This window comes from Atractosteus spatula, chromosome 14, assembly GCF_055471065.1.
Source record: "Atractosteus spatula isolate fAtrSpa1 chromosome 14, fAtrSpa1.hap1, whole genome shotgun sequence".
In the NCBI taxonomy this organism is placed as follows: Eukaryota; Metazoa; Chordata; class Actinopteri; order Semionotiformes; family Lepisosteidae; genus Atractosteus; species Atractosteus spatula.
In genome coordinates, this window is record NC_142719.1 from 5897924 (window position 1) to 5912167 (window position 14244).

The 14244-nt window shown below is 39.2% G+C and overlaps 1 protein-coding gene across 3 annotated transcripts in view; it reads left to right on the top strand.

Annotated features, from left to right (window-relative positions):
* Window positions 1-14244, top strand: part of inpp5b (inositol polyphosphate-5-phosphatase B) — a 28279-nt gene that overhangs the window by 8277 nt on the left and 5758 nt on the right. For all 3 annotated transcript variants that reach the window (XM_088933514.1, XM_088933515.1, XM_088933516.1), the window contains 13 exons: window positions 3397-3490; window positions 3902-4072; window positions 6263-6364; window positions 6644-6758; window positions 7661-7777; window positions 8466-8653; window positions 9067-9178; window positions 9491-9600; window positions 10383-10518; window positions 10645-10755; window positions 11313-11478; window positions 11922-12157; window positions 13775-13882. In XM_088933514.1, coding sequence (XP_088789640.1) covers window positions 3397-3490; window positions 3902-4072; window positions 6263-6364; window positions 6644-6758; window positions 7661-7777; window positions 8466-8653; window positions 9067-9178; window positions 9491-9600; window positions 10383-10518; window positions 10645-10755; window positions 11313-11478; window positions 11922-12157; window positions 13775-13882 — 1766 coding nt within the window. The remainder of the gene's footprint in view (window positions 1-3396; window positions 3491-3901; window positions 4073-6262; window positions 6365-6643; window positions 6759-7660; window positions 7778-8465; window positions 8654-9066; window positions 9179-9490; window positions 9601-10382; window positions 10519-10644; window positions 10756-11312; window positions 11479-11921; window positions 12158-13774; window positions 13883-14244) is intronic.

The following is a 14244-nucleotide window of genomic DNA, read 5'->3' on the forward strand; positions in this document are numbered from 1 at the left end:
TAGTTTCCTAGTGAGTGGTCCTGAAAATTCCACATGGATTCCCTCAGGATGTGTCGGAAATTCCTGTTGTCTGCTTTGTATATTACAGTATATATACAGGATTTAACTGAAACAAAATTGCATTTTCTCCTTTTTCAAAATCTCGGTTAAGGATTAAGTAATGAGTCTAACATCCATGCCAGCACTTTTGCTTCTCGTGCCCAGCGGAGCTGCTGAATCCCAAGGAACAAACGCCTAGAAAAACAGAAGATTATTACAGCCTGCAGTCTCGCACTAGAAGAGATTGGAACTTCATACTGTGATAAAAGACAATATCAGAAGCTTCTTATAGAAGTTAATGGGATGCTTCTGAGGTGAATCACAGTAAACTGAGCTTATACCTGAACTTTTAGTGGTGGAGTAAAGTGAATGATTTTTTTTACCTTGAATTACAGTACTCAGAACTCAAACACCAAGTGAGTGTTTATTGATTATACATAGTGTCAGAAGAAAACAACCCCCACCACCTTGAAGTTCACTGTTTAGGCAAAGAATTCATTCTGCTGTCTTGTTTTGAACTTAAAAAGGTTTCTCTACAAGAGAACTACAGAGACCTGTTCCGCTATCCTCATTTTTTAATGCAATTTCCTTTTGTGCTAATCTGTTAATAAAAACGGTAAAGAAATTAATGTTCATTGAGTGTATAATACATGTATATATGTTTCTAGTTTTTCTTATTTCCTTCATCTCATCCCTAACTTTGGAAATTATTTTTTAACAGAAAACTACATTTTATATTGACTGCTGTAAAAATTAGGGTGATCTGAATACAGTTCTGTATCCAAATCCAATTAAGGAGGCCAAGACTGAAGAGATAAGGAAAAGTAGAGGAAGCTGTACGCTTTCCTTGTTTAGGAGCAAGTGATGGAACAACTAGGAGCGACTGATGCCAATCTGACTGAAGTACAAGCCCTGTTGCAACATTTGTTCTCTCAGCAGTAACTCAAATGACGTCACAGATTCCACTCGTTGCTACAGTGGATTTAGTTGACGCAGTTTTGTTGCAGGTGGTTTAGAGGAAGTCCTTTCTTTATGAAATATTTATTTCTTTAGTACGGTAGCTCCCCACACTCCAGTATTAATTCTCAGAGTGTTTTTTGACAGCACCTATCAGAAGGTCAACGTTTTCTCCAGGCCGATTACCTGCCTGTGCTTTTTAGCCGTTCCTCGAGTGTTTCTTGTATTTCAGGATGTCTGTTGCTTCTTGTTTTTGTCTTTCTCGAGCCAGTTTCGTAGACGGCACTGTCAGTTTCACAAAGTCATTTCCCAATTTTGTTGAAACTACGAAGGTAGTGTAAAGGGCCTGTATTCTTTGAATGAATCCTGTGATGGAGCATTTAAAAGAGGAAAAGTTTGTGTATGCAACATCCTAGAGGACAAAGGAAGTTAATATCTAACTTAATATACAGGAATCAATAAAGATTTTCTTAATGGTTCTCTTTCAGCTTGACTGAATAGTCTTAATTAGCCCCTTTGGGTATTGTAGTGCCTGTGCTCGTAAATGATTTGGATTGAAAGTCAGGAAGACACAGTTAAAGAAAGCTAATAAAACAAGCTTAAACCAGATACTGCAGTAAATGGCATTTAACAAAGTTGGAAGAAAATCTGGTAGCCTGCTTCACCAAAAGCTGAAAGACGTCATTATAAAAGATGCTGAAGTCTTAATATTTACAGGTCTGGAAAAAAAAGACAGATTGGTTCCTTAACTTATTAATATCCTAACACAGCATTGATAAAAGTGATGTTTTGACTTTGACATAAACTTGTTTCACCTCATAATAGTATCTCGGCTTTCAGGTTTCACTACCAGAAATAAAGTAGGCCTGTTCATAAAGATATACTCATTTCTGAGCTCCTCGGCTACAGTAGAAGCCTTGACTGTCAGAAGCAGGATTCTTCGCTCATTGTTTTATGGAAATTCCAACTGCTTCTTTTGGGAAGTGGAAGATCTGTCAACAAAACATTTTAATTGATAATTAGTAGGGTCAGCTAACAGTTCAAGTGCAGCAGTGCAGTGAAATGAACTGTCCAGGTCTAAACCAATGCAAACCTATATACAGTAGGGTGCTTTAAGAAAGGTGATTTTTTTAAGAGTAGCTACCCCAAAACCTGGAACATATCCTAAGATCTTAAAACACCATGATGCAGTAGGTGTTGTAGAAATATTTGTAGAGCCCTTTGTTACTGTACGACCTGTTCGCAAATCAGCTGCATACTTTTTTTCATTTACTGGTGTCTTCCATTTGGTTGCTTTCATTTTAAAGAGCTCATTTGTGTGCTGGGCAAGTTGAAACTAAGTCACGGTTTCAGCCTCTAACTAGCTAAGTGCATCTTTAACACTTTGCTAAACTGCCAGTTAAGCAGGAATGTGAAGAGATGGCAAGTGGAGATGAAAACAGTTATTAGTTTGTGCTCAGACACACTGCTTTTTCTGCTGGTGCAGTCTATGAAGGCTTAATCTGTGTGTGGTGTCCTTATTGGCCAGTGGGCTCTGCACTGCAGCAGGGCTTTCCTCATTAACAGTCCTGGCTCTTCTTGCAACCAGAGCCTGAATGTTTGTGTTAATGTCAGTATCTCTTTGCATTGTCCTAAATACTCAAGCCTATATCTAACATGTAACACACAACCGAGAAACTGTGGCATTCACATGTTAGTGAAGCAGAGAACAAGCACATTACTGTAACTTTGTTTCTCCCGTTGGCAAATGCTTCCTTTTGAAAAGAATGACACGTGTTGGTGTTGCACAGGGTAAGGAGATGGCAGTCTATCAAAAATTGACAGGGTCCCCAGAATGACAGGGTCAAAAGAGGGTTTCTATTTCCCATGACGTGTTAAGTATCTGGCCTTTTAAATCTGACCATACAATTATTTTTTTTTAAAAAAACAGAACATCCTAAATTAATGAAATAAACATGATAGTATCTTAGTGGGAAAAGCAATAATGAAGAGCTTTGTGAAAGCCAATTTCCTTTTCAGTTCTTGCCAACAAAATTAGTTCTAATGCTGAATGTCTTTTTCTTTGCCAGTTCAAGGACAGTGGAGTACTGTTTGCTGTGACTCTCCCCCTGATAGGATGGCTAGATTGCAGAGCTGAGCATGATTCTATCTGACTGCTTTTTTATTGGTGCAGTGGTTATTATCAGTTATTATTAGTGTGTGGTTCCTATTGTGTTGTTTGTGGATTTTTTGTGCTCTACAAATTCCAGTTCTTATGAACGCCGTCCATCCATTTTCAGTACTCTTGTCCGGTGAAGGTCGCAGCATCTTCTCAGCCTGTTCCTCAGAAACAAAAAGATGTATCTGTGAGTTTGAAACCTTCATTTGCACATCCCCTGTTTCTGTCTCTCTTCCAATCAGAGAAATCCGTGGTGGATGGCAAAACACTGGGCACTGAAGAACTAAAGGTCATTAACCGAAATGAACAGACTGGGCTGGAGCACAATGTTGACAGGTAAGGCACAGAACCAATCAGCCATATTATTGTCCTTTTAACCATATTGGGAAAGCTTGGTGTCTCCGATTTATTTTTAAGTCCTTGTCTTGTGTCATTCATAACTGAGCAACACTGGATATTTCTACTGGATATGAAAATTCTCTTTTTTTCATGCAAACACTCTGAAACGAGATCCCTTATCTCTGTACCAAGGTTTACAGATATAAATACACTGCCACTATCTTGGATATTGCACAACCTGTGATATTTCTTTTTTTAAGCGGGGTAAAAAACGACAAGTACCAGTAAAATCTGCTCCTGTTTGTAGTCAGGATGCTAAGTGTTGCTGTTATCTTTAAGCACTTGGCTTTGTGCGGAGTGTCCTGTGAATGTGTGTGATCACACTTTCTTGCTTTTCTTGTTTTGCAGGCCTGCAAAAGTGAAAGGAGAGGCAAGACACGATATGGTGCGCTCTTCCAGTCACACGCTGTCCAACAAGGCACAGATGCTGGCCATGCCGCGGTTCGGACTGCGTGACAACCTCATTAAATGCGAGCTCCTGAAAAATGAGGAGCAGTACACCTACATCAAAAACTTCAGGTGAGTTTTTTTGTGTCGGCACTACAGCAGCCCCCCAGCAGGGAATGTTTAGCTCAGCTGGAAGGTTCTTTATGTAGTCAGCTATAATACAACCGGAGCTGTTCCACTTGGCCAGAAACTTCTTTCATTAATGGAACACATGCTTATCGTCCTGGGTGCAGCTGACAAGATATGTGACAAAGCAAAAAAAAGAGTGTGAAAAAAGACTGAGCCTTAAATATCTGTAAGTCTGAAGCAGGGCTATTTATACAAGCAATGAATTTAAGATGCCCTTTCGAACTAAATGGGCGATTCACCACTCTTTAATAAGTGAATGCATAGTGATGTTGTGTTAAAGGGACTTGACGACAATTTCCATAATTAAAATTAATTTAATCAAAATAGTAAACAAGTTCTTTGTTACATTATCTTTTCTTACTGCTAGAATATGTTGAGTGCCTTTCTTTGAATTTGAAACGCCTACTGGTTGGAAGTGGGGCAAAAGGGGTCAGGTGGCTTTGCGAAACGTTCACTGCTACACGGTTCAGGGCCAACCCTAGGCAACATTGTGCCCTGCGAGAACTCGTATCCCCCCCAACCCTCTGGACGGTGCCCTCTTTTTGAAGATATGAAATACAGTAACCCTTCCTCGCCTGATTTTGGCAGAAGCATTTAAAATGACGTCTCATCTCCGAAACGGAGCATCTGGACAAATATGTGAATATGACAGAGGATTCGACATTGAATGAAGGTGACCCCAGCACTGCCCTGATGAGAGAGTCAGAATTCCTCCTGCCACTCTTGTCTACTGCATATCTGCTCTCCTTTCTGTGTCATCATGGCCCAGTTAATCATGACGCTGTGGAGCAACACAGACCTGCATTCTCATGCTTTGAACGGAACCTCTGCTTCCTGTTGGCCTGTTATCAGTGCAGTAGCTGCCTCAGGAGTGTGAAAGAGGTTGAGCTCATTTCATGCATCTCCCATGCCCACACAGGAAGTGATGAAACCTTGCTAAACGTTGAATCTGTGATCATATGGAGATCAGTAACTGTTTATTTAAATAGTTATCTTTTTGAATTGAAGTGCTTACTGTGAGAAGCCCTAGTCTACAAATAAGCAAGCCTGATAATATAAAGTTTTCTTTTTTTAGTCACAATGCCCTTTGAATGTTCAAGCTCTGCACACTTCTGTTCAGAGCTTCACAGTTTGGTTGGGAAATACAGAAATAAAAACAAAAGAAAAACACTTTCACAGTATGAGGAAACGTATATCCATATGGCTCCTGTCCCACTGGTCATCCTCTAAAAAACAAAAACAAAAAAAGGTCAAGTAAACCCTGCAGGGATTCAGAGTATATGACAAATGGCATCTCAGGCAAGAAGACAAATGAAATCAGTTTTGTGACTCATTTCCCCATTCTGACGAATCTCACCTTGCAGGATGATTGCAAGCCAGCCATACAAACCTCCTGGAACCATTTTAGGAGCAGGACAGGCTTCGGCCTGTCTCTGGCACCCTCTGCTGGGGAAAGTGTGAAATACTCTGAGTCACGGGCACAGTGGCTAAACAAGAGCTACCTCACTTTAAGTGTGACTTGTGTAAACCAGCGTAATCCAGCTAGCATAAAGGTCATACACTCCAGGTGGAAAGACAGAACACTGGGTTTTAGTCCCTTTGATCGTCATAATGTGTGCGTTTCCTGTTTTCTTAGCACATGCTTCCAGTGTCTCTAGTTTATATTTACAGTAAGTGGTTTGAAAATGTATTATTAGATCTGCCATGTAACAGTTCCAGCATCAGCATACCTGATGACACCAGAGTAGGGAATGTGGAAGTGAGAGAGTCTGGATATCACCACTCATTAGCTTTGAAACGCTAAATTTGGACTGATTGTAGAGATGCTTCTCTGCACTCTCCTCTAGGATTAATTTTTTCTTCAACCATGAACCCATAGACTCTCAGTTACTATATACCACAACTATGCATATTATTCGCTAATATAGTGTAGTTTTAAATTACATGCAGTTATACATGTTAACATTCCACACTTGTATAGCATTCCACTGTAGCATTTGGCATGAGTATGTACTGTATGACACCTGATACTGTACTATAGCTTATCAGAATAGCAATATTAAATGTTGCTGTGCAATAAAATCAATAATGTGTGGGGGTCTGTAACTTCCTACTGCTTTCTTTCTACTTTAGTTTTTTTATAGGCACGTACAATGTTAATGGCCAGTCACCTAAGGAAAGCTTGAGACCCTGGCTAAGCTGTACGCCTAACGCTCCGGACATCTACTGTGTGGGGTAAGTGTAAGATCTCCTTTGTACTGTATATGCTTAGCAAGTGAGTTGCTTGTTTCTGTTTTTTTTTCCCCTGGTTTAGAAAAAGAATGGGCTACTTTGAAAGCCGTTGATAAATGTACAGCAGGTCGCCCAAGTCATCAAGGAAATGACACAAAAAGTGCTACTGCATGACACATCAAATGGGTGTAATAAAATGCGACACTCCCGTTTAGCTTCTGTACCTGGCATTAATTAAAAATGTGATCTGTGTCTGTGTGGGGCTTTTCTCTTACACCCTAGCTTTCAGGAGCTGGACCTCAGTAAAGAAGCGTTTTTCTTTAATGACACGCCGAAGGAGCAAGAGTGGACAAAAGCTGTGAGTGATGGGCTCCATCCTGATGCCAAGTACGCCTTGGTGAGAGAACACACTTTCTACATACAAGCCCTGTTTATTTCAGCTCTTCTGTTGCGCTGTTAAACCTTGTGAGGGGACATGCAGAATAAGGCATTTTTGGTATAAAACAATGTAGAAGTAAGCACTAGTAATTTTATATTACCTTAATGTTTCTGAATGGAGGCCTTAGGTGTCTGTTTTCTTTTGAAAACCAGTTACCATACTAGTATTGTCCTTAATAAGTCCAATAGTTATTCAGACACATTGTATGTCCATAATGTATCTTACTAAATGGTGTGCATTGACATTGAATAGATTTGTAATTACCATGTCACAAAGCCTAGAAGAAACTACATTTGTAGGGATAAGATCTTCATATGGACTCAGAAAAGCAGTATTACAAAAATTTTAAAAAAACTGTCATGCCTTCTTTCTGAGAAATTTGAGGAGACAAAAGGTTTTGTCACTTCAAGTTCCATTAAGATGACAGATCATTTCACTGTAAGTTTTTTTTTTCCTAGTGTTGTTTGTAGCCCCTTCACTTACAAGCTGTAACAAAAGTGTCATGTTAATAGAAAACCTTCCCATCGCTTCTAGAAATGGTTCCTCATTTTCTTTTTGTAAAACATCAGACAGAAAGATGTTTTTAACATCTTCTTCAGGGTAAAATTGCAAATAATGCAGAATAGAAATTCTTAATTTCAGGGATTCTTGAAGAAGAAAAGATTTTCTGTAATTGTCTTTTTAAATCTTTTTTTTTATTTTTTCCATACTTTTCTTATTCTGGCTCAGTATATTTGTTGTTTTTGTCTCCAGTGAAAGATGTGGTGTTGATCTTGGGCCAGGACTATTTATTTCCTTTGATAGAAAACTGGAATGACTCTGTCTGAAAAAAGCAAACATTTTTTTCTCCCTTTTTTCAGATTAAGCTGGCCCGGCTAGTGGGGATCATGCTGTTATTTTATGTGAAGAAGGAGCACGCAGAGTACATCTCAGAAGTTGATGCTGAAACTGTGGGGACAGGCATTATGGGACGAATGGTGAGATGGACAGTACTGACCCTTGTACAGTGCAGATGTCACACTTTCCTAGAACATGTGCGACCTATGCCAGCCTTGCTTTCCTTGATGTGCCAAGTTGATGTGTCTCTATACCCAACAATATCCCTAAAAACCTGACTATACTCCTCAAAGTTGGATGTTTTGTGACCGCAGTCATATGCAATCCTTAAAGTCTTAAACAGTAGTTCCCAAGGGATTTCAAAAATAAAATATACTATTCTATTTCAATTGTGCATCATACCAATGCTAGAGATGTATTCTGAACAGTTTACCTGTTAGAAAATACCAAAATTAAGGATGCATTTTCCTGTTAACTCTAATCTTGGTGTTCTACTGTGGCACATGAAGCACCTTCATTACCACAAATAAGCACAGCCATAGTTTAGGTTGGCTTCCTGGTATCCACATACAGTATTTTTGCAGTTTTGAGAGAGTGATTCCATAAGCTGTGATGTTTATGCAGTGTTGTAGAGCCTGTTTCACATGCCATGGTTTTGTCATGGACAGAGAATTTTTGTGTATGAAAGAGGAGTGCTCGGGGAACGAAGAAAGAGTTGCTGTAGACAGTGCAATCTCAGTTTCAGTAGTGCACCCTGCTTCAGCATTTACCACGTTGTGGATCTCCTGAAATTTCTCCTTGTCTGGGTCTTGTAATTGTTTCTCTCAGGGTAACAAAGGAGGAGTGGCAGTCAGGTTCAAGTTCCACAACTCCGACATCTGTGTGGTGAACTCCCACCTGGCCGCCCACGTGGAGGAGTACGAGAGGCGCAACCAGGACTTCAGGGAGATCTGCTCGCGCCTGCTCTTTCGCCAGCTGGACGCCTCGCTGCCTCCCCTCGCCATCGTGAAGCACGAGTACGTTCAGCGCGAGCGGCAGGCGGCCATGTTTGTGAGCACTAACTGTAACAAAATGAAAGATTAAGCACTGTGACATAACCCTGTTTTGGGTGCATTTGTTTATTCCCCTGCAGTGTGCTGTTTATAGTTTAGACGGAAAACACCCAAATGTCCTTTCTTTAGTTTTTAGGCAGATTTCCTAGTGATATTGTTTTCTGGAGGTATTTACCAGTAGCACATTTTAAATTACACTTAACTTCCTGTTTAGCCTCTTCTTACAAATAATAACTTGTTTCAGAAAAATTGAGAATATTAATACATACAGTATGTAAAAATAGTCAAAGTGCAGTCCAGCCCCCATGCTGTGTAAAAGTTTATTTGCTGAAACTTTCATGTCGGTAATTCCTCTCTCTTGCTGTGTTTATTCTCAGGATCGTTTTGTGGCTTGGTGATCTGAACTACCGGATATGTGAGTTGGAGGTCGACCAAGTGAAAGACTTAATTGAGAAGAAAGATTTTAAGACTCTCCGCAGTTATGACCAGGCAAGTGCTAGTACTACATCTTGTCTATCAAGCAGAGTTCACCATTGCAGCTGATGCAGCCTATAGACAATTTTTTTGTCAACGTTTAAAAAAAAATGAAAATCATCATGATTTTAAAATAATTTTGAACTGTAATTCATATACGATGGGCTTAATTGAGATGTTAATCATCATGAATATCTTAGTGATTGAAAGATGGCTACAGGAGACATACTGTATGTTGCAATGGATTTATTTTTTGCTGTTGCAATTCAGAAATTCAGTTTTGGATGGCTGGTATAAGAATGTAACTGTACACCTTTGTCTTTGAAGCTGAAGAGACAGATAGATGAGAATGCTGTGTTCCATGGTTTCAAGGAAGGAGAAATTGCGTTCCAGCCAACTTACAAATACGACACTGGATCAGATCAATGGGATACCAGGTACATCAAAGCTAGTTTGATCCAAAACCTTATTTCTGTTGTGATGATCATCCCCCACTCAGACACTTAATAAGCATGTTCAGGTATTTCAACAGACAAAAGTTTTGTCTTTGATTATATGCAGAAAACAATTTTAAGTTGTCATATATCCAAAATCACATGTGTGATGGGCTACTCTGTTTTGCTGAAACCTGTTTGTTGTCAGAATGTGTCTGTCTCAAGAGTAGAAGATCATAAGGGAGGATACAAACTACAGGAAGCCTTTTGGCTCTTTTTCAGCTGGTCAGTTTGATGTTCTGAGAATTTTATCCAGCTGTTTCTTGAAAGACCCCAGGCAATCACCTTGAGCAATGATTAGCAGCTTATTTCAGACACATACCATCTTTTTAAGAAGGATCTGTGAAAAGAGCTTTAGTTTTTATTTTCAGCCATAAGTGTTAAGTCTTAAACAAATTTCTATTTGTTTCAGTTATGTCCTTGTTTCACTGTTTATTTACCGATACCTTTCAGGATTGTTGTATGTCTATAACAAATTCCCTCATAATCTCTGCTGTTTGAGATTGAAATGATTTAGCTCAGGAAGAATACCATGAATGGATAAGAATATCATTTGTGTCTGTATGTTTTGCCTTTTAGAAATGGTCATTTAATGCAGGCTTTGGTATTTTACTGAAAGATTTCTTCCTATTCTAAAGAAAAAAAAATAATGTGGACACAAACTGTTTTCTCCCAAAATAAATTAAAATTTGGGTTCTTTCTGTGTGTGTGTTTTTCTTTTCCAGTGAGAAGTGCCGAGTGCCGGCCTGGTGTGATCGGGTTCTGTGGAAAGGCAAGAACATCAAACAGCTGGAGTATCGCAGTCACATGGCTCTGAAAACCAGCGATCACAAACCTGTCAGCTCCCTGTTTGAAATTGGGGTGAGGGTCTGCAGTATAGTGCTGTGTGTGAACATCATTGTGCCAGCACCAAATTCTGCTGTGTGTTGCATTTGAAAAAGCTAGTGCATAGTGTGCTTGTTTTAATAAGTAACTCTTTTCTCCTAGATAAAGGTAGTGAATGAAGAAGTGTACAAAAAGACATTTGAAGAAATTGTGAGGGCTATAGATAAGATGGAAAATGAATGCATTCCTTCAGTAACACTATCACAGCGAGAGGTAAGGTTGGGTTCCTTACAAGCAGTATTTCAGGGTACTTGTAGCAGTAATGTGCTCACCTTGCTAACCTGTTACGAGGTCATTTTATAAGGAATGATCAAAATGACTACTGTTCTCTGAAGGATTCTTTGTTGGGCAGTGGATGAACTAAATGTATAGCATTGCACTAGGACGGCATGGTAGCAAAATGGTAAGCATTGCTTCCTCACAGCGCTGGAGACCCCTGGTGCCATCTGTGTGGAGTTTGTAGTTCTCCCTGTGTTCGTGTGGGTTTTCTCGGGTTTCACCAGTTTCCTCCCACAGTCTGAAGACATACTGGTAGCTTGATTACCTTCTAGGAAAATTGACCCTATTGTAAGTGTGTGCGTGTCTGTATTTGTGTCTGTGCGTACCCTGTGATGGACTGGCGTCCCGTTCAGGGTATATCCTGCCTTGTACTCGTTGCTTGCCGGTACAGGCTTCGGCTCCCCTGCGACCCAGATTTTGATGAAACGCTTAGAAAATGGATGGATAGCGAAGCACTATAAAAACAGTAACTTGGGTAATTTTATTTATAGTTCTTCTTCAAGGATGTGAAGTTCATGGAACACCGTGCAGAGACATTGACCATTCACAATGATGGGCAAGTTCCTTGTCAGTTTGAGTTCATTCAGAAATTGGATGAACCTGCCTACTGTAAACCATGGCTCAGTGCGAACCCCTGTAAGGGCTTTCTAGCACAAGGTAAGCAATCGATCTGCACATTCCTTCTGATCGAAATTAACTGAGCTTAACCTGGGAAATTGCACCGTCATACTGCTAACAATATTTTTACATGGTTTATTTAATAGCTTTTAAGTTCAAATACGAAAACATTTTTGACGTTTTTTAAATATTTAGTAAAACAAATATTTTCATGAAGAATGCATGTTTCTGACTACAGTTTCAATATTTATTTATTACATCTTTAAGAATAACAAGCTAAACAACAGAAGAGTAACGTACCGTATGTGTAATACAGTAGGTAAACCCTCATAGTCTTTAGAGGATTTAATGGTTAAAATATCTGAGGTTGCATATACATGAATGTGTTTGTTTAGTTTGTTTAGTTTCCCATGAAAAGAGGGACATTTTAAAAATATCCCAAGAGTTGTTTTTTTTAATAATTGTGGGTCCATATTTCCTAGGTGGTGAAGTGCACATTGACCTTGAAGTCTTTGTAAACCGTTCGACAGCCACTGAGCTGAACTCGAGAGAGAAAACTCTGGAGGACATTCTAGTCCTTCACCTTCAAAGGGGCAAAGACTATTTCATTTCCATCACAGGCAACTATCTGCCAAGTTGCTTTGGGTCCTCCTTACAGCTGCTGTGTCACCTGAGAGAGCCCATACAGGACATGCCTCTGGAAACAATACGAGAGTTGGTGAGCCAACCAGATTAAAGCACTTTTTTTTTATTAACAAATTTAAGTGGCGTTTCTGAAGATGTTGGAAGAGCACAGAGTTCAACAAAGTGATAAGAAGATAGTGGGAGATATAATTCCCATATGAAGCTGGAAAATCAGTAGAAATACCTAGTCTTAGAAACTTACCATCAGCTGAATATATTTCAGTATATCTGTGCCTGAGATGTCTGAGAATTGTTTCTGCTAAGAAATTTCTAAGAAAGAAAACTAGCGTCTTTCATTGCGATCATGGTTCTGTAGTGCTTCAGGTATGTAATGTTATTCATAACCAGCCATGATTAACATTAGAGGAACAAGTAAAGGTTAAATTTCACATTCAAAAGTAAAAAGAAGAAACACGATGTGTTTGCTGTTGAGCCTTCTTCACATCTGAACAATGTTTTACAGTAGAGATTTTTATATTCTAACCATTGGGAAAAAAAACACTAATTTTTTTCTTAACATTATCCTTTAGTTTTATTCACAAAATATTTTGCTATGCCGACACTGTAAATACATACATTTTTAACTATGGCATCATACAAAATGTGTTTAATTGTAGCGTGTAGTCAGCCTGACTTGATTTTAACTATTGAACTTGAAATAAAGAAGATGTGTGTGTGTGTGTGTTTTGATTCGAAAAGGGACGTTTTACACGGGCAGAAGTGCTTTGGCAAGCAGGCTCAAATCCAAGACCCCCTGAGCTCCTGCATGGCTGGGAAGCTTGAGTTGCTATGACCGTGCAGTAACCAAGCAAGACAACCAGATGGGCATTTGAATTGCAAAACAGCAGTCTAAGTGCAGCACCAGAATGTTTTACTCTGTAACACATTTTTTTAGAAGTCAGTTTCGAGACAGAAGGAAAGCGTACGCATGTCATTTCCTTAGTGACTTTTCCTGTGCCATGAACACATTCACAAATATGTTGCCAGGGATGTAGATACATGAAAGTGAAACATCTCTCATCAGAATCTTGGCTTAAGTGTTATTCTCAAGATGTACTGAAATACATTGAATTTTATACTTTTCAGTGCCTTCATTCCTTAAGGAGAACTTCCCTTCCATTGCCCTGTTAAGATTTTCCATTATCTTGTCTATAGAACTGTGTTGCACATCTCTGCTAGAAAGCCCTTCTCCCAGGTTTCTAAGCACCCGGTGCTTATGATGAGTCATGAAAACACATCATTTAGAGACACAAATTAATTGGTCCTTTATCTTTTTGGTATCTTCATAGATGAGCAAGCAATCAAAATATTTGGTAACTTCAGGACAGTTTTCCCTAAATTGGGGCTCATCAGTGCATTGTAACTTAGTCTTCTCTCTACTCTTGTTGCTTTATTGTCCTTCTTCTGGGCTGGTAGCTATAGTGACTACTATAACTACTGCTATAGCTACTATTCTTAAAATAAGAATGAAAATAAGAATGAAAAAACAGTAAACACAGTTTACACTCAATTAAAGCCTTATGGCAAATGATATGAACATCACTTTCACAAAAAACAGCATAACAAATAAAGATGTTCTAGATTTTCTAAGGCAACAGAATTTGCTCTGATCTCTTTCTTTTTGTTCCATCTTTTGTTTTTGTGATTCAAGACCTTGATGCCCCAGGACTTGAATAGTGTGATTGCTGAACCTCCCCTTGAAATTCCGAAAGAAATTTGGATGATGGTAGACCACTTGTACCGCAATGCTGCCAAGCAGGTCAGGTTTGTCCTGCAAAAAAAGTGAGCTGCCTTCTATGGAGCTTTTAGGAATTTTGCTGTCTGGTCAGTCAAGGCTGTTTGCTGAACGAAAGAGGGTGTGTTTCTGGAGGGGTTCCCTATTGATTCACCAGCCCTGCGTTTAACTTTCCCCTACATTAAACAAACGTTTTGACTGTTCTTTAAGCCATGTCTGTGTCAACATGTCAATCAGACAGTCATCAGACACGTGATGCTTGTTGACAGCCAGCAGTATGAAGCAGAGAAATCGATGGCATTTTGTTGTTTACTGCCAAGGATTTCTGTTGAGGATTTTTTTTCTTTTTTATTATTTAATATCCTTACAGTCTAATACCTGAATAT